Here is a 20,341-nt window from a genome sequence, read left to right as displayed (position 1 = left end):
TCGGGGGTGAACATGTCAAAATCAAGACAAATACAACTGAAACTTTCTGCTGCTTTTCTCTATCATTTGTGAGAACTGACTGTTTTCATAAAATGAAAAAAACATTCAATCCTCTCACAGAACTGGTAAAAAAAATAAAAACGTTTAACAGAACTTGTATGCAAACATGATTAACCAGCTCACCTCTGTTGGGCCCCCGCAACCCTGTACGCAGGATAAGCGTTTGACGGATAGATGGATGGACCTCTGTTGGTCCTCCAGAATTTCTCCATCCTGTGCCTCATCAGCACAGTGCGTGAAAGTTCTGTGAAGGATTCGATGATGTTGAAGTTGCACAGCGGACTGACCTCAAAGAATGTCGTGCTGTTCTTTTCTGCATACGCCCTTGCCTGCTCCGTTGGCACCTGTCGCTTGAAAGCCAGGTGCAGCCGGTTGCCCACTAGGATCCTGGGTACACCAGGGGCGTGCTGATGGAAATAAGCAATATTGTTGCTATATTTAGGTGATGTAACCAAATTTTGTTGTATCTCAAACAGGATTTCTAACAGCTATCCCGCATCTCTCAGTCTAAGCTGCACTAACTAACAGACAATAGTCTCTCTCATTGATGGATGGATATACAGGATTTTCCCTCACCCCATTCATTTGCTGTGTTTCTTTGTAACCATAAATGGGTTGAATGGGATTTCCTCATCAATTTCCCAGATCCATCAAATGACCAGCCGTTAGTGATGTCATACACGAGCAGTATGTCCTATGGAATGAAAGCCAAACATGTTGACATTCATACAAAATTACATAATGAAGGAAAACCACCACAATTGCTCTCAAACGTCCTCACCTGTGCCCCACGAGAGTAAGACCTGAAGATGGCGCAGAATCTGCCTTGTCCTGTTGTGAAAACAAACGCACATAAGCATGTAAGAAGACCAATATGCTGTGGATTTGTTCACTACTACTGCAGCCATTATTGATTTGATCAGTCTGTTGTGATGGCAATTTAAGTTTTCAAAGAAACAGCTCAGGCAAACACTTGTCTTTCTGTGAATTTTATTAAAGTCTTCTGCAGAACTCTCAGCAACACGCATAAGTGTATGCTCGAATGAGTGAGGAGAGCTGGGTGAGCCTGTCATTTATAGGGTCAATCATATCCCACAGAGACTCATTGTCCCTGAAGTCTGGATAACACAGAGAACAGAGATATTTCAACTGTTACGTTTACACAGATTCAGTGCCACGTCACACATGAGTCTCCCTGAGTCCAGGGTTACATGCAATATCTTTGGAATTCCCATTACGCTGTGTTGCTAAAAACTCTTACCATAACTCTAATTTCACTCTCCTCCCATCCAGCAGAATAGTGGTGCTCTTGTAATCAATCCCTCCACACAGAGTTGTTGTCAATGTTTAAAAAGGTCTTTATAATTCAGTTCTAAACAACTGAACTAAAGCAGAGATAGTTATTTACCCCTGTGATAGTCATAGGGGGACTCTACTGATCCGTCTTGTCCAAGATTTCCCCCTTTCCGACTCTGCTGTCTCCCACCAAAAGAAACTTCAGGAGATAATAGTAACTCTTGACCGGACTATCATACCACGCATTGGATCCGATCCACAGCTTTATAAGCTCGCCAGACATCCACTGTTGGGGGCAACCTGGTTATGAGTCTGTTAGGTTTGATAGAGGTGAAAATCAGTTTGGAGTATGTGAGGGATGGGATACTACTTGGATGAATAGCAACTACAAAAGAAATAGAATGTGTGATTACTGAAATTTATAAATCAGATGGGCACTTGGTAGTAATCAACTTATTTAACCCTTTGTAAATCATTAAGCCTAGAAACCTTAGAGGAAATAATAAGGAGACAAGGAAAGGGGAAAGAAATATGGTGCAGAGACTTTAATGCACATAATAGTCTTTGGGAAAGTAAGCATACTGATAGGAATGGAGAAGCAGTGGAAGAACTACTGGATGTTAGGCAACTAGTTTGTTTAAAAAATGGAAATGGCACAAGAATTGACATACGTTCTAACACACTGTGTTACATTTACATTTATCCAAAGCGACTGACTTAATTGCTATACATCGTCAGAGGTTGCACGCCTCTCGAGCAACTAGGGGTTAAGTGTCTTGCTCAGGGACACATTGGGGGATGGGTCACAGTGGGGGATTTCAACAACAAGGTAATTCAAAGTGCTTTACATAAAACATAAAAGCAACAGGGAAATATAAAAAAATTTAAAAGCAACATAGGGATTTGAAAAAATACACATTAAAATATAATAAAAGTTACAGTGTTAAAAGAGTTAAATGGAAAATAAAAACAGTCCGAGGGGTTGAGCAAATAATTGAGTTACAATTATTTTGAAAAGAGAATAAACAAAGAAGTAAACTTAATCTACTCTCTCTAGCTAGTCTGTACTCAGGTCCATAGCAATCTTTGGGTCCACTGAAACTCCAAAAACCTTCGTACACTACAGAGAAACCAGGACATGTCTGTCCGCAGGCCACTTTGATCCAGTTAAACTCTGGACCCACTTGCGCATTTACAGGTGGACAGAGGTTCCTGCAAATCACTCAGGCGTGAGATTGAAGACCACTTCCTTCACTCTGTTCAATCTCACTCTCATTACCTTTTCGCTCAATTACCTACTCATTTCTGACCATGTAAATATTTAATTTAAAGCAATGGTAAAAAGCTAAAAACAAAGAAAAAGAAAACAGGACAGTAAAAGTTACAGTGCAGTGTAAGTTACAGTATCAATCTACTAGTTAAAGGCAGTGGTAAAAAGAAAAACCTTAAATATTTTATTAAAAGCAATGGTAAAAAGAAAAGTCTTCAGTCTTAATTTAAAAGAACTGAGAGTTTCAGCAGACCTGCAGTTATCTGGGAGTTTGTTCCAGATATATGGAGCATTATAACTGAATGCTGCTTCTCCTTGTTTAGTTTTGACTCTGGGGACAGAAAGCAGACCTGCCCCAGACGACCTGAGAGGTGGTAAATGCATGGATACGTTTTTCCAGGTCTTGCTGAGACATAAGTCCTTTAATCCTTGATATATTCTTCAGGTGATAGAAGGCTGACTTTGTAATTGTCTTAATGTGGCTCCTCCAATTCAGGTCTGAGTCAATGACTACACCAAGATTTCTGGCTTGATCCGTGGTTCTTAACATTACAGATTGAAGTCGAGCACTGACTTTCAATCGTTCCTCCCTGGCTCCAAAAACAATAACTTCAGTTTTATCCTTGTTTAATTGAAGAAAATTCTGGCACATCCAATCGCTGACCTGCTCAATACAGTTACTCAGCACTTGTATGGGATCATAGTCCCCTGGTGAAATGCTTATGTAAATCTGTGTGTCATCTGCATAATTATGGTAACATATTTTGCTGTTTTTCATAATCTGAGCCAGTGGAAGCATGTAAATGTTAAACAAAAGAGGCCCCAGAATGGAGCCTTGGGGAACTCCACATGTCATTTTTGTCAGCTCAGATGTGTGATTATCTATAGACACAAAGTAGTCCCTGTCCTTTAAGTAGGATTCAAACTAGTTTAGTACTGTGCCAGAAAGTCCAACCCAGTTTTCAAGTCTGTCTAATAATATATTGTGGTCGACCGTGTCGAATGCAGCACTGAGATCTAATAATACTAAGACTGAAATTCTGCCACTGTCAGTGTTTAAATGGATGTCATTGAAGACCTTAACAAGAGCCGTCTCAGTGCTGTGGTGTGGTCGAAAACCTGACTGGAAGACATGAAAACAGTTATTTAGTGCCAAGAAAGCACTAACTGTTGGAAAACAGCCTTTTCAATGATTTTACTTAAAAATGGGAGATTTGATATGGGCCTATAATTGCTCATTAGTGAACTGTCTAGAGTGGCTTAATGACTTCAGTTTTCAGGGCCTGAGAAAAAGACCTGAGAGGAGAGACATATTGACAATTTGTAGTAGATCTGAGGCCATGCAATTTTTTGTGTTCAGCTTTTCGACACTCTCTTTTTTGAGTTCTAACCAGCGTGGCATTTATGCATGGAGATCTTCTCTTACCAGAGACCACCTTCACCGTGGCTGGTGCAATGGCATCAATAACATTTGTAATTTTTGAACTGAAATTATCAGCAAGCTCATTGACTGAGACCCGTGAGAGGGTGGGTGTCGAGCAGAAAGCCTCAAAAAAATTTCACTAGTGTTTTCAGTGATATGCCGTTTTGTGATTACCGCAGATAGCACTCTCAAAGAAAACACAGGAATGATCAGAGACAGCAACATCAGTCACCACAACCTTGGAAATGTCCAGACCCTTGGAGATGTCCAAAGTGTGCCCCTTATTGTGTGTGGGCTTCATCACATGTTGGGTCAGTCCATAATTATCAAGAACACAACACAGTGCCTTAGTCCCTCTGTCCTGGGGGTTGTCAACATGGATGTTAAAATCACCCACAATAACCACACAGTCAAAGTCAATACAGATTATAGACAGCAGTTCACCAAAGCCATCAAAAAAGTTTGCACAGTATTTAGGGGGCCTCTAGATATTTAGAAAAATAGCTTGAGAAGAAGAATTCAGCTGAAGAGACACATATTCAAAGAAGCAAAATTCCCATAAGACATCTTTTTGCATTGGAGGGAGTCATTAAACAAAATGGCAACACCATCTCCTTTCTTATGCACTCTAGGTTCACTCATAAAAATGAAGTTGGGATGGGTAGACTCGATACGGACAGCTGCACTGTTATCTTGGTCCAACCAAGTTTCAGTTAAAAACAAGAAATTAAGATTATGAGTGATTATAAAATCACTGATTAAAAATATTTTTCCTGCCAAAGACCTAACGTTTAACAAAGCTAATTTTAGTGTGTTAAAAACATTATCTGGCCAACTTTTATCGACAGGCTGAGGCTGACGAGGAATTAATACTAAATTTGCAGGATATGTTGAGTGCTTCCTGTTTCTTAACACATTCACCATGCTTTTTCTGTTACCTATCAAGACAGGGATGGAGAAGACTACCAGCACATTGGGCTCCGGCTTGTCCTGGGAAGAGTCATGAGTGCTATTTTCCTTGTAGCCTGGACCCAGCACATATCAGACAGAGCTTACTGGGCTTTTTCGCCATTGCGGAGTGGGAAGGCGGGTTGTTCGCTCTATTTGTGACACTCGTCAAACCTGGAGGACTTAGAACCAGTGGTGGAGGTGGACGGTGAGGGGGGTTTAGGGTAGAGAGAATGGGAGTAGAAGGAGGGAAAGTGCGGGGAGTAAATTTGGTCCCAGCTCTAATCAGGTCTTCTATGTGATCAACGATCACAAAAGGCATAGTCTTATCTATTGCATCGCCACACCAAGATGTATTGATCTCACTTTAATTTCTAATAATCTGGCAAACTCTTGTGAATTAAAAAAAAGTATTGGAAGTGATCATTTTCCAATATTTTGTTCTTTAAATGTTGATATAGATCTTCAAGAAAGGCCTAATCATAAGAAGTGGGATTTTGCTAAAGCCAATCAGGAAAATTTTTAATAAATATGCTGTATTTCATGGGTGAGTCAATTTGAATGCAGGGTGATATTGAGGAATGTGCATCTGAAGTTTCACATTTAATTTGAATACAGCATTAAATAGCAAACCATGTAAGTCACTTGGGGGGGAAAGGAAAATGGTCCCATGATGGAACGATACATGTACAGAAACTATTAAAGAATGAAATAGGGCAATGAGAATGTGAAGAAATAACATGGACCTAGATAATCTAATTAATTGTCAGAGGAAAAAGGCTCAGACACGTAGTAACTAAGATTAGTAAACAAAATGCATGGAGGAACTATTGTTCTACTATAGGAAGGGAAGTTAAAATAGGAGAGGTGTGGTCAATGCTGAAGGAAATGAGTGGGAAACAAGGTATGTGCTAAAATACCTGTATTAGAGGGTGATGGAATACTGGCAATAACAGATAAGGAAAAGGCAAATATGTTGGGAAAGAAGTTGGCTAGTGTGCAAAGACTACATAAAGAGAAGGTTCTTAAGGAAAATAGAGATGTGTTTATTAAAAAAATAGTGAGGAAATTAAATTAAACTAGTGATTGTATTAAATGGTACTAGAAATACTGCTACAGGAGAAGATCAACTGAGCTATATTATGTTCCAGAAACTACCTGAAAAAGTATAATAAGTAAGTAAAATAATATTACACCTATTTAATAAGATATGGGAAGAAGGTAAAATGCCCAAAAGCTGAAAGAGTGCTTTAATATTGCCATTTAATAAACCTGGGAAAGATTCTAAAACTGCTGGTATTACAGACCTATCGCCCAACATCACATCTATGCAAGTGGATGGAGAAGATACTAGTCAGAAGCCTTAATCACACCCTTGAACATAAAGGGTTATATGCACCAAGTGGGTTCAGAAAAGGGTGGTCCAAAATGGATGCTGTTGTGAAAGTAAGCAATTATGATTCCATGTGGAGGGAAGGGTTACTAATTAAATTGAACAAAATGGGAATTAAAGGTAGGTTCTATAAGTGGGTCCTAGATTTTATGTCAGAAAGAAGATTTAGAGTAAAAGTGGGATCAGAAGTATCTAAAGAATTTGAAATTATTAATAGAATTCCACAAGGCAATGTTATTAGTCCAGTTTTATTTAATATTATGATTAATGATATTTTTATGAATCTAGACAGAAGGATTGGGTCAGCTCTATATGCAGATGATGGGGCCATCTGGACAAGAGGACGAGATCCCATAAGGGTGAAAAGTAAAATCAAGGAAGCAATAGGAAAGGTAGAACAATGGTCGCATAATTGGGGCTTTAAGCTTTCTCCAAGTAAGTCTTGCCATATATTTACCAGGAAAAAAAGAGATAGACAAACGGGAACCTACAGTTATATGGCCACAATATAGAAACAGTAGATCATTTTAAATATGTGGGTATGTGGTTAGACCAAAAGGGAACATGGAAAATACACATCGAAAAGGTGGAATCAAAATGCAAGAAAGTTATAAATTTAATGAGAGCAGTAGTGGGGAAAGACTGGTGAGCAAATAAACAATCATTAATCTATATTTATAGGGCTCTAATGAGGTCAACAATAGATTATGGATGCTATGTATATGGAGCAACAGTTAAAACACACTTACTGAAGTTGGATAGAGTTACTAACAAAGCATTGAGGATTTGTGCAGGTGCAATTAGATCAACACCAATTAAAGCAATCCAGGTTGAGTTAGGGGAAGTGTCCTCAGACCAGACCTGATAAACTCACACTCACACTTACATACTGGAGTGAAAGTGGTCTTGAAAACCATGCAAAGAGTGTTATTCAGGAGTGTTGGGAGTATACTTCTTTTAAAGGTAATGGCTTTGGTAACGAAGACTAAATCAGAGGAATTTAGATTTAATAATACCGTTATATTATTATTATTTTCTACACCTATTAGTGATATCCCTATTTGGTTAAGACGATAATTAAAAAAGAAATGATGATGAAATGGCAGGACAGCTGGATGTGGATAAAAGTGGAAGGAAATATCCGCAAAAATCTATTCATGCTCAAGGTGTGACTAGAAGGAACAGAAGAGAGGAGAGCGTTTTAACCAGGCTAAGGTTTGATCATACCGGGTTAAATAAAACATTGTTTTTAATGGGCAAAAGTCAATCAGATTAATGTTTGGAATGTAGGTCCAAGTAAAGTATAGAAAATGTACTATTTGACTGTCGGAAATATAGGGATGAGAGGATGCGGCTGAATCAAAAGATAAGTCAGGCAGGAAGAAGTGAAACCTTGAAGGTTTATTAGGCACAACAGGAGATGGGGTAAAGGATACACAGAAAGCTGCTGTACAATATCTGAAAAATATAGGGATATTTAATAGGATTTAGTGGTTTTTTAGGCTGTTTATCTGTTTTGTTTATGTTTATCTATTTATTTAATTATTTTTGGTGATATAAAAGTAGTCCCAACAAACATAGTTCATGCTACATACTCTGGTACAGTAGGCGGCAGTATGCACCTTTGAAAGTCATGGTTGCAATCTACCATGAAACAAAAAAGAAGCAGCAGCAGCAGCAGCACTGGTTCCCCTCTAGAGAGAGTGAAAGAATTTTAATTTTTGGGTGTCTGGTTTGACCAACGAATGACTTGGGCTGTTCACGTTAGGAACATTTTGTCAAAATGTGACAAGGTGTTAAATATAATGAGAGGTCTGTCGGGATGTGACTGGGGGGCAGAGAGGGGTTCCATGCATTTAGTATATCAGGCAATGATAAAGGCCCTAATTGGAATTGGGTGCTTTGTTTATGGTTCTGAAGCCCAGTCGGTGTTAAGGAAGTTAGACACTGCAGGCTAAGGAACTGAGACTCTGTTTTGGAGCTCTCAGAACATTCCAATTCCTGCTCTGCTTATTGAAATGGGTGAAATGCCCTTTGTTTTTAAAGAAAAGAACAAATACTTAACTGCTCTAAAACTGGAACAATATCTTAACAGTGGGAAGGGATCATATCTGAAATTTTTTACAGATGGTGCCAGGGAACCAGAGAGTGGGAGAGCAGGTTCTAGGGTGTATATAGCTCAACTGGACTTTAGGATTAGCAAGAGAATAACAGACAGAAGTTCTGTCTTTACAACAGAGCTACTGGCGATTCTTTGGGCTCTGTGGTGGATTGAGGATGTGAAAAAAAGAGAAGCCTTAATCTGCTCTGATTCTGCAGCTGCCCTGATGGCCTTGAAAGGCCGTAAAGCAAAAGCCCGTCCTGATATCATAAGTGAAATTCTAGCTGTATTATTTAGAATTACAATGATTGGTAGCATGTTATGTTCTGCTGGGTCCCTGGACATGCTGGAGTTGAAGGAAATGAAGTAGCAAACTTTTTAGCAAAATCAAGCTTAAAGAAGTTAGAGACAGATATAAATATATCATTTGCAGTAAATATATTGAAGTAATAAGCTTGATACACTATATGAATAAAAACACTCTTATTAAAATTCAACCAATTTAATAATAATAATAATTTGCTAATCCGATATTAATATTTTACTCATGGATAGGGACGTTAGGCTACTGTATGAATGATGATAGTAATTATATACATAAGCCTTTATATGGCAGGTCTGGTTGTATCCTACTCGGGAAAGATTGTGAAAATGGAAGGATTTAGCCGGAGTAGCGGTGATTACATATTGACAACATATTTCTGTGGTTTTTACATGTTTTGAATTTGGTTGTGGGCCCACAGGGGTTTATATAATGATGATATACAGTAATCAAGAGGTGAATTTGTGCTTTATACTTTGTCAAATAAAGCAAGCCAGGCAGCCTTCCATGTTTGAGAACGGCGCTGTTTTTTAATCGCCCACTAGAGGGCTGCAGCGCCACAATAACCAGCCTGGTTCAAATGAACGAAATGACTGAAAAAAAGATTAGTTCATTTTCATGAACAAGATTTGAATGAACGAGTCTGTAAAGAGTCGAACTTGCCATCACTATATGTTACTAGCACTGGAGTCCAGCCGCCGCTGACGTTACTATTCACAATAAGTTATTCATCAAAACAACCTTAACTAACTGTTAGCTGGCTTGTTAGCTAGTCGGCTAACAGAAGGACAACAACGCATTTTAGCACAAACAGGGGATACAAAGTAAAAGCAAGACTGTATCATCCTACATTGAAACATACTCCAAACCAAATACGATTGTTTCACTTTGTTAATAAATGAAAAGGCCAACGAGGGATTTTCAGCCTCCGACCACAACGTCCAGCTAACAGGACTGTGTTGGAACTTCCTGGTAGCGGCATCATGCGCTGCGTAACATCCGGTTACGATTTCAAAAAAATAATAAAAGGAACAACATGTTATTTAAAAACTTACTTACATGCCTCATTTAATGCTTATTAGCCTAGCCCACCTTTCCACAACCGCCCATCTTTTTAATTGGATTGATCTATCGATTTAGAAAATTTCATCGAGAGCCCTAAGCTTCTCTGTAGGACCGGGATTTTTTGTAACATAATAAAGTAACTATGTCTTTTGCACCATTGTTTTTGAGGTTTATTGTAGTTTTATGTCTCGATTTATTTAATATTCAATACAAGATACTTCATTAATAATGAAGCAACTGATCTGTCCATAGAGGCTATGATAGACGTGGGTGGAAATGCTCTGCTGCTGCCTCACCAGAGAGGGAAGAGAAGTTAACCCTACCTACTGAGTAAATTGAAGGGACTGACTTAATTTATACTTTATTTTGCACGTTGTACAATTGGTTTAGAAATGACACATGCACTTTGCAAACCCACACTGGTGTATAACACATAAGCCTTTACAGGAAAGGAAGCCCGTTAAGGGGGATTATTATTGGTGACCTCTCATTGGTTGTTCTTGATTGGAATTTACAGCAGCTGTGTGAATTATCTCTTAAGTGCAGAACATAAAAGCCAGGTGAAACACTACCATCATACATGCCCTGTTTAGGTTAGGGGTCAGTTGTAGTTGAAGGCAGCTGCTGGAGTGAAAATGGAGTTAGTACCTGCTGTGTGTTTGTTGTTGCTGTTTTGTTCTGCCTGTAGATCTGAGGATGCCTATTTTTGGAAGATCCTGAATTAGTGTGGGTGAGAATGGAGACAATGATGAGTAAAGAAATGACACCAGCCCCTGCACCTGAAACCAAATTGTTGAGGAGTGCATCAGGTAGTGGATCACCTGAAGCCAAAAATGTTCCTCAGTATCTGGCTGTCCCAGCCTCTCAGACCCTGAAACAGGTTTTCAAGCCAGAACAGGGTGCCAGAAGCCTCCCTAACTTGGCTAACGAAATGTTACTTGTGACTGCTGCCCCTACTCCGGCAATTGGCGCAACAGCCGGGACAAAGTTGGTTGAAATCCTGTGTCATGTTGACAGAATGTATGTGAGAATCAGGAGAGAGGTCTTTAAGACTCGTGACGCATACAAATACTTGAAACTAGGCACCTGTCCTGTTAACAAAGGTACCAAAGAACATTACTACCTTGAGTACCTTCTGAGAACTGACTGTGGATTTGAGAAAAAGGTTGGTAAAGCTGTTCCTCTCAATTGCTGTATCATTCAGTTAGTTCTATTTTATAACTGCAACCAACATGTGAATGTTTGTTCCAGAGTCATCCAGATTATCTGTCCTTTAGTAATGTGCTCCACTACAGGCCAACCGGTCCAGTTTTAAGGGAAATGCCATTTGATATTCCCCTGAACTGTAACTATCCCAGGTAAGATTTAGATTAGGTTCTTTAGTTTTAGTATGACTGTGTAATTTAGTTCTATTACAAATCTTAACTACCAGCATTTAAGACCAAGGACATATTGCAAGACTACAGGGCAATCAATGACTTCTGTCTTCAAATTTTGTATTGTGAGTTTTCACTTGACTATTGCAGGTTTTTCCACTCCTATAAAGTTGGCTTCTATCCTGATCGCATGGGTGCAGTTTTCAAACGACTCCAACCTAAAACTAGTTTCACCCTTACTCCTCAAGATGGTATGTTCCCATATTTTAAATGCACCATCACCCAGTATTTTCAGCACAAGGCCTGTTATCAGAAGCTAGTCTTCCTTATTAAAAAAAAGGAGCTCTGAAGTGCAGAAAGGAGTGGTAACTTGCAAATGCACATTTCTAAACTTAACCAGGCTAGGAAAGTGCTGCTCCAAGTATAGATGTGCAACTTGGACAGAAGAGGGAGCGCTACAAAATGTACATTATCCTTAGTTTTGTAACATGGTGAGGTTAATGTGGATGATGACGTACTTCTGAGGTGGTATAAATCAGGTTCTTTAATGGGCAACAAAGATGTCTGACAAAACTTGTGTGGACAAGGATTACATGGGGTGCTAAATGCACACCTGTAATTGACACAAATGGGAAGCTGTTAAATGAATCCAAAGCTAGACAAACTCTGGAGTCAAATATTTACCATTTTAGAAAAGGCACCCTAGCACCTGATCTGTCAAGCATTTGTAAGTGTACTCAAAATATGCCAGCATAAAATACTAAAGCATGTTCTACAAGTACTCAGAACTCATCACTGCATATTCTGCTGGAGCTTAAAGGAACCAATGTATTACTTGCATAGCAAATGTATGCAGCAGCCCTGTGTGTCTCTATTGTCAAGTGATGTCCCTCACTTTGCCACAGCATCAGGTAATGAAATCACTGGAACCAAAACCTTCACCTTGGGCGAGCCGATGTACTTTGAGGCCACGCAACCTGACCGCACTGCACAGTTGGGAGGCCAGAGGATATACATCGACAAGTGCTTTGTGACAGCCTCCCGAGACCCCAATTCAAATCCTCAATATACGGTCATTGACAACCAAGGGTAAGGTTTGAAATGATTTCAGTAGATGGGCCTGTCACTTGGTGGTTGGAGGTAAATGTGTCTTCTCGACAGGTGCATGATTGATGGCAAAGAGAACGAACAGTCAAGGTTCCTCGCTGGCGCCTCAGAGATGGTCCAGAAATTCAGTCTGGGTGCCTTGATTTTCAAGAATGGCGTTTCCGCTTCCTCCTCACAGGTACTGTCAAGAGGTAGTGGTACAGAGCTCAATGCTGTCAAATAATGAACACATGTAGCCATTAATGCTCATGTCTTTCAGCAACTCTACATGCACTGCGAGATCTCTGTGGGGACACGTACTCCAACTCAGGGCTCAAAGGCTTGCAATTATGATCCAGCGACCAAAACGTGAGTTGACTCTGGCTAAAGTAAAACCTCACAGGTGTAGCTTGCTTTTGAAGGTCTTGTAGGAGGAAGTGTTTCATGTGTACTTGACTGCCAAAAGAACTCGGTGTGTATTTCCAGTATTGCCAGCTGTGCTCACTGTGATCTGCTTTGTCCATCAAGTTTGCCATCTAATATTGCTGACAACTGTTATGGTTTAGGTGGAAGGAGCTGTACTCTGATGACTCCGTGTGCACCTGCTGTGACTCGACCTGCTCCTTGGCACAGCCTAAGGGTACGTCTTCAACTTGTCTGTCTGTTGGGGAGGGGTCTTGAGGACATCTTGGTATGAAATGCAGTAACTTCAGACATGCTCCCTGACTAGGCACAGAGCTGTTCCTAGGCAGTCAATTCTTGAAGCGTTCACTTTCTACAGGCAATACTGATGCAAATCCAAAAGTACTCATCCCTTGACAATCATGCAGAATCAAAAGCATAAAATGACTCCTTACTGAAAGCTACTCTCTGACAATTATCCTCTTGTATTTTTACAGCTTCTAGGGGTATGATCTCAAGTCACTCTTGGGAGGTCGTCGCAAGCGACAAGGATGACTATGCAGCGGTTGACCCTCGGATGAATTCCCTTGACGTGGCAGAGCATGAAGACTTAAAGCAATGGGAAAATGATTACTGACAAAATTATGTAGACATGATTTTTAAATGAGAACTGGATCACTTGCTATTATCATGACATAACTCATTCACTCAGACTGAAGAGAATAAAAGCAGAATTTAAAATCTTAATGCTTATGACTCTTTAAATGGCGCAACTGGCATTGTCTGTACACTGCCCAGCATATTCATGTATGAGCAAGCTTGCATTTCCTGAAAATGTGTCACTGCATCTCTGTAGATGCAGTTGTGTACCACAAGGGGATGGAAGAGATTCACAGTCTTTGCTTTAGTGAATTCAGCAGGAAGTTCAATTTTCTGTGTCAAGGGGTTCCCAATAAGGGCATGGTTCAACTGCTTGTTCTCAGGGCTTCTCTCCATGAAGGCCAACAAATCTCGTAGCATGGAAGTCCCCATGTTGGGTTTCCACTGTGACGGGGCTCTGGTCAAAAGCAGATGCATTAGTGCAGTTTTGAAATGAACCTCCTTGAGCACACTACTTCCAGACAGTGCTGCCTGTTTCCGGTGAAGGAACTGGGCAATTTCAAGAGTTTGACTGTGGCATGAATTTCCAGGCAGGTGTCTAGCCATGTGTTCAAAGAAACTATCAAGATGGCTTGTCAGGGAGTGTCCAGTAAGTTCTCTGGGGAGCAAGGAGTAATGAAGAAATGAGCATCGGTTTTGAATTTAACCACAGGACTCATACTGAAGCTTAGCAGCTTCACTGATCTAAATCAAATGACCAGAGCATCAATGTAGCGGATGTTAAGCTGATACTTACGTGAAACCAGTGCCCATGCTTGTTGGCGCATCTGGTAACCAGTGACTTTGACAAGAACGGGGAGTTCTTCATGCACAGAAGTCCATCACAAACATCAGTAATTTTCATCATTACTTTCTCAGTCTCACAATGCAGCAGGTAAACCATATCATCTGCATTGGGAGACTGACAGTGGCAGCCATTTAGGATTTCCTTAATTTCTTCCAGTTTTATTTGGCCACAGACTTGCATATCTAGCAGCTCGACACTCGCCTGGTTGTTCCACAGCAGACACTGAAAACTATATTCATTGCGGTCACAGACACTCCTCATAGCATCCAATAGATCATTTGCAAACCCCTCTAAAAACTCATCCTCCCTCCACTTGTTATTGGATGGTACTTGAATACATTTAGAATGAAATGGCTGCAGAGCGTGGCTGTCTGGTAGCAGCCATGCAGGTCACTGGGAAGGTCCTGGTTTCTTCTATCTTCATTTGGGAATTTCTCCCTACAGAAGTGTATGATGGAGAATATGTTCCATGAGTACCAGAGATAATCCCCCTCCCAGTCAGCGATTGTGTTCTCTGAAGTTTCATTTTCTGATGTCTTGGTGTGACAGAGGTGATTCTTGTTCTTTGGAGCTGAACATTTCCTTCTCTTCTGGCTTTTCCTGTTGCCTGTGTGGTCCGCTTGGGTCTGCAAAAGAGTCATCTTCTCCTTGTTTACTCCTCATGTCCAGCTGTAAATTTGCCTTTTGCTCATGGTCAATTTGTGATGTTTTCAGAGCAGTCTCACCTTCACTTTTGGAGTTTTGGTGCTGATCCAAATCTGCTATAAAATATCCCCCTTCTTGTAATTTGTGATCAACATTGTCTTCCTCTGATTGCTGTTTTATGACATTCACATCATCTAAGTCTGACATTTTATCTTTTTCAGTAACTTGCTGATCAGACTGATCAACAAGTTCCTTGGGAGTGTCATCTCCAGGCCCAGCATACATCCTTTCCTTACTGATATGTGCCATTTCATGGTCCAGTTTTTCTTCTCCTCTCAGCAGCCTCTCTTCATGCTTTTGCATGCCCACTGTGGTGATATCACCCCATTCCTCAACCCCGGGGTCATCTCTCTACTCTGTTGGCACCTGTCGCTTGAAAGCCAGGTGCAGCCGGTTGCCCGCTAGGATCCTGGGTACACCAGGGGCGTGCTGACGGAAATAAGCAATATTGTTGCTATATTTAGGTGATGTAACCAAATTTTGTTGTATCTCAAACAGGATTTCTAACAGCTATCCCGCATCTCTCAGTCTAAGCTACACTAACTAACAGACAATAGTCTCTCTCATGGATGGAAGGATATACAGGATTTTCCCTCACCCCATTCATTTGTCATGTTTCTTTGTCAACCATAAATGGGTTGAATGGGATTTCCTCATCAATTTCCCGGATCCAGCGGTCAATAACATCAAATGACCAGCCGTTAGTGATGTCATACACGAGCAGTATGTCCTATGGAATGAAAGCCAAACATGTTGACATTCATACAAAATTACATAATGTGGGAAAACCACCACAATTGCTCTCCAAACATCCTCACCTGTGCCCCACGAGAGTAAGACCTGAAGATGGTGCAGAATCTGCCTTGCTCTGTTGTGAAAACAAACGCACATGAGCATGTAAGAAGACCAATATGCTGTGGATTTGTTCACTACTACTGCAGCCATTATTGATTTGATCAGTCTGTTGTTATGGCAATTCAAGTTTTCAAAGAAACAGCTCAGGCAAACACTTCTTTCTCTGTCTTTCTGTCTTCTGCAGAAGAACTCTCAGCAACACGCATACGCCGCATAAGTGTATGCTCGAATGAGTGAGGAGACCTGAGTGAGCCTGTCATTTATAGGGTCAATCATATCCCACAGAGACTCATTGTCCCTTGAAGTCTGGATAACACAGAGAACAGAGATATTTCAACTGTTACATTTACACAGATTCAGTGCCACGTCACACATGAGTCTCCCTGAGTCCAGGGTTACATGCAATATGTTTGGAATTCCCATTACGCTGTGTTGCTAAAAACTCTTACCATAACTCTAATTTCACTCTCCTCCCATCCAGCAGAATTGTGGTGTTCTTGTAATCAATCCCTCCACACAGTTGTTTTCAATGTTTAAAAAGGTCTTTATAATTCAGTTCTAAACAACTGAACTAAAGCAGAGATAGTTACTCACCACTGCTGTAGGCATAGGGGGACTCTACTGATCCATCTTGCAGACTGTCCAAGATTTCCCCCTTTCCGACATCGCTGTCTCCCACCAAAAGAAACTTCAGGAGATAATCGTAACTCTTGACCGGACTACTGTGGGTCCCCATCATCCTGTGCTTTTGATCCGATCCACAGAGAGCTTTATAAGCTCGCCAGACGTCTACTATTGGGGGCAAACTGGTTATGAGTCTGTTGGGTTTGATAGAGGTGAAAATCAGGGTGGAGTATGTGCAACATTTATAAGGGATGGGATACATTTGGAGGAATAGCAACTCACTGATTCTTGAGATTTTGGCAAACACTTGTCCCACTAAGAAAACTATAACTATTTTCTTAAAACAAGCTGGCTCCCGGATACAACTCGTGCATGTCATGTTGATAAGTTTTTTTGTCAACACCGTCAGATGGTGGTAACACATAGTTTGACAGTGTTGTCAAAAACATCCAAATCTTCCTCAAAGGAGGCTTGAATACTATTTATGAACATAATAGTAACATCAATTGTAATGTTTCATTGACCTCTATTTATACTATACATCATTTCCCTTTTGTTTCTTCAACACATACCGTAGTTCTACAGTGTTTTCTTACTATATGTATCCCCAGTGTCTAAAAATATAAATTCTTCTTCTTAAGAAATTTCTCCTAATACACCAGACAAAACAGTTTGGGCTGACATACAATTCAACTCAAAAGAAAAGGACCAATTAATAGGCTACAACCATCACCATCAGCTCTGTGTCAACACCATCAGATGGATCTTTCTTTGTTTAACCTTTTTCTACAATGCAGTTGATTCAATAAATTCATAATCACTTTGAAATTAAAAATGTATGTTTTATGCCCCAAATTATAATTCTTTATACTTAATGCTAATGATGAACGTTGCATGGTATACGTTTTTACAAAAAATGAACAAAAGTTAATATTCAACATTTAATAACATATATGTACCTATGGTGTAGACACAATGATTTTAAAGCTCTACATCATTATAAGACTAAATAAAGACAAAAAAAAAAAGATTAACTGGAGTTTTATTGTGTCTGATGGTGTTGACAAAAACTAAGTAAAGACAGGCAAAACACATATTTTATGAAAAAATTACAAAATCAAGGGGTTGCACCTAAATATTGGTAGATTGGTGAGATTTTGTACAATAAACATAAGTTTAGATTTCTTAATATTACATTTTATTTCTTTTCAAAATTAAAGACTGTTTTATCCAAATTCTCAAGAATCAGTGAACTACAACAGAAACAGAATGTGTGATTACTGAAATTTATAAATCAGATGGGCACTTAGTGGTAATCAACTTATATAACCCTTGTAAATGATTAAGCCTAGAAATCTCAGAGGAAATAATAAGGAGACAAGGAAACGGGAAAGAAATATGGTGCGGAGACTTTAATAATATACATAATTAACATAATAGTCTTTGGGGAAGTAAGCATACTGATAGGAATGGAGAAGCAGTGGAAGAACTACTGGATGTTAGGCAACTAGTTTGTTTAAATAATGGAAATTGCACAAGAATTGACATACGTTCTAATACGTTTATAATAATCTGGAAAACTCTTGTGAATGGAAGGTAAAGGAAAGTACAAGTATTGGAAGTGATCATTTTCCAATATTTTGTTCTATAAATGTTGAAATAGATCTTCAAGAAAGGCCTAATCATAAGAAGTGGGATTTTGCTAAACCTCATTGGGAAAATTTAAAGAAATATGCTGTATTTCAGCAGAGTCATTTCAATGCAGGGTGATATTGAGGAATGTGCATAGAAGTTTCACATTTAATTTTGAATGCAGCATTAAATAGCATACCATGTAAGTCAGTTGGGGGGAAAAGGAAAACGGTCCCATTGTGGAAGAATACATGTACAGAAGCTATTAAAGAACGAAATAGGGCAATGAAAATGTTAAGAAATAACTTCAACCAATATAATCTAATTAACTGTCAGAAGAAAAAGACTCAGACACGAAAAGTAACTAACTAGGAACTATTGTTCTACTATAAGAAGGGAAGTTAAAATAGGAGAGGTGTGGTCAATGCTGAAGAAATGAGTGGGGAAAAAGTATATGCTAAAATACCTGTATTAGAGGGTGATGGGAATACTGGCAATAACAGATAAGGAAAAGGCAAATATGTTGGGAAAGAAGTTTGCTAGTGTGCATAGTGGGGATCATTTAGATGATATCCATAGACTACATAAAGAGAAGGTTCTTAAGGAAAATAGAAATGTGTTTATTAAAAAAATAGTGAGGAAAGTACTCTGGATGCAGAAATAAATTTGAATGAACTAGTGATTGTATCATCAATTCAGTTCAATTCAATTTTAGTTATATAGTGCCACATCACAACAAGAGTTATCTCAGAGGGCTTTTCATAAAAGAGCAGGTCTAGACCGTTCTCTGTGATGTTATTTACAGAAGCCCAACAATTCCCACCAAGAGCAAGCACTAGGTGACAGAGACAAAGAAAAACTTCCTTTTAAGAGGCAGAAACCTCGAGCAGAACCATGGCTCAGGTTGGGCAGCCATCTGCCTCGACCGGTTGGGGGTGAGAGAGAGGTGCTTAGGCCCCAGAACAATAACTTCATTTTTATCTGAGACATTAGACAACATTAGAAAATTACAGGTCATCCAGGTTTTAACATCCTGAAGGCACATTTGAAGTTTAGCTAACTGAAGAGTTTCATCTGGCTTAATCGATGGATATAATTGAGTATCATCTGCATAACAATTAAAGTTTATGGAGTGTTTCCAGATAATATTGCCTAAAGGAAGCATATATAAAGTGAAGAGGATTGGTCTGAGCACAAATTCTTGTGGAACTCCATGACTTACTTTGGCATGCATGGAGGATTCATTAACATGTACAAACTGAAATCAATCTGATAAACAGGACTTAAACTTAGAGCGGTTCCTTTCATGCCAATGAAATGTTCAAGTCTCTGTAATAGGATCTGATGGTCAATGCATCAAATACAGCGCTAAGAGCTAATCAGTCAATCTAACCAGTACAGAGACAAGTCTGATGCAATAAGGAGGTCATTGGTAATTTTCACCAGTGCTGTCTCTGTGCTATGATGAACTCTAAATCCTGACTGAAAATCCTCAAATAAACTATTGCTATGTAGAAAGTCTCTCAGCTGTTTTAGCAACTACTTTCTCAGGGGTCTTGGAGAGAAATGGAAGGGCAGCTCTCGGTCGGGGCGGCTGTGGCTCAGGAGGTAGAGCGGGTTGGCCGTTAATCGGAAGGTCGGCGGTTCAATCCCTGGCTCCCCCTGGTTGCGTGTCCTTGGGCAAGATACTGAACCCCGAATTGCCCCTGGCGGCTATTCCGTGGCTATTCCGCCAGTGTGTGAGTGTGAATGTTAGTTTCCGTTGGAGCACTTAGACTCAGTGTATGATGTAGTGTAAAAGCGCTTTGAGTGGTCGAAAAGACTAGAAAGGCGCTATACAAGTACGGAGCATTTTACATTTAAAACACCTGGATCAAGGTTGGGCTTTTTCAGAAGAGGTTTAATTACAGCTACTTTAAAGTACTGTGGTACATAACCTGCTGATAGAGATAGATTGACCATGTCTAGTAAAGAAGTGCTGACTAAGGGTAAAAATTCTTTAAGCAGCCTAGTCGGGATGGGGTCTAAGAGGCAGGTTGAGGGAAGCAAAACAGTCTAAACATATATCTGTTTTTACAGCTGTTTCTAAGGTTCCTGAGTTTAGCGATAAGTCGGTGCCAGTTAAGGGCAGGTCTTGGTGAATTTTGTTTCTAATAGTTAGAATTTTATCATTAAAGAAGCTCATGAAGTCGTAACTACTGAGAGCTATGGGAATACATGGCTTAATAGAGCTGTGACTGTCAGCCTGGTGAGAAGAAACCTGGGGTTGTTCCTATTTCCCTTCTACTAATGACGAGTAGTACGCTGCTCTGGCATTACGGAGGGCCGTCCTATAA

The 20,341-nt window shown here is 39.8% G+C and overlaps 1 protein-coding gene and 1 pseudogene across 1 annotated transcript; one reads left to right on the top strand and one right to left on the bottom strand.

The window, feature by feature from the left end:
• Nucleotides 1-179: 179 nt before the first annotated feature.
• LOC119899920 lies at nucleotides 180-16,488 on the bottom strand (annotated as a pseudogene).
• On the top strand, nucleotides 10,573-13,451 carry LOC119899594 (zona pellucida sperm-binding protein 3-like; the record flags this gene model as incomplete). Its single annotated transcript, XM_038714211.1, has 8 exons — nucleotides 10,573-11,043; nucleotides 11,130-11,236; nucleotides 11,405-11,505; nucleotides 12,160-12,343; nucleotides 12,416-12,539; nucleotides 12,621-12,709; nucleotides 12,907-12,980; nucleotides 13,240-13,451. Coding segments are annotated over 8 exons (1,290 nt in total), but the record flags the coding sequence as incomplete, so codon positions are not given.
• Nucleotides 16,489-20,341: the final 3,853 nt, after the last annotated feature.

The sequence above is a fragment of the Micropterus salmoides genome, unplaced genomic scaffold, assembly GCF_014851395.1.
Source record: "Micropterus salmoides isolate LMB-PRFRI ecotype aquatic unplaced genomic scaffold, ASM1485139v1 Ms_hic_scaffold_12, whole genome shotgun sequence".
NCBI classification, from domain to species: domain Eukaryota; kingdom Metazoa; phylum Chordata; class Actinopteri; order Centrarchiformes; family Centrarchidae; genus Micropterus; species Micropterus salmoides.
This window is presented reverse-complemented; position numbering and strand designations above follow the sequence as displayed.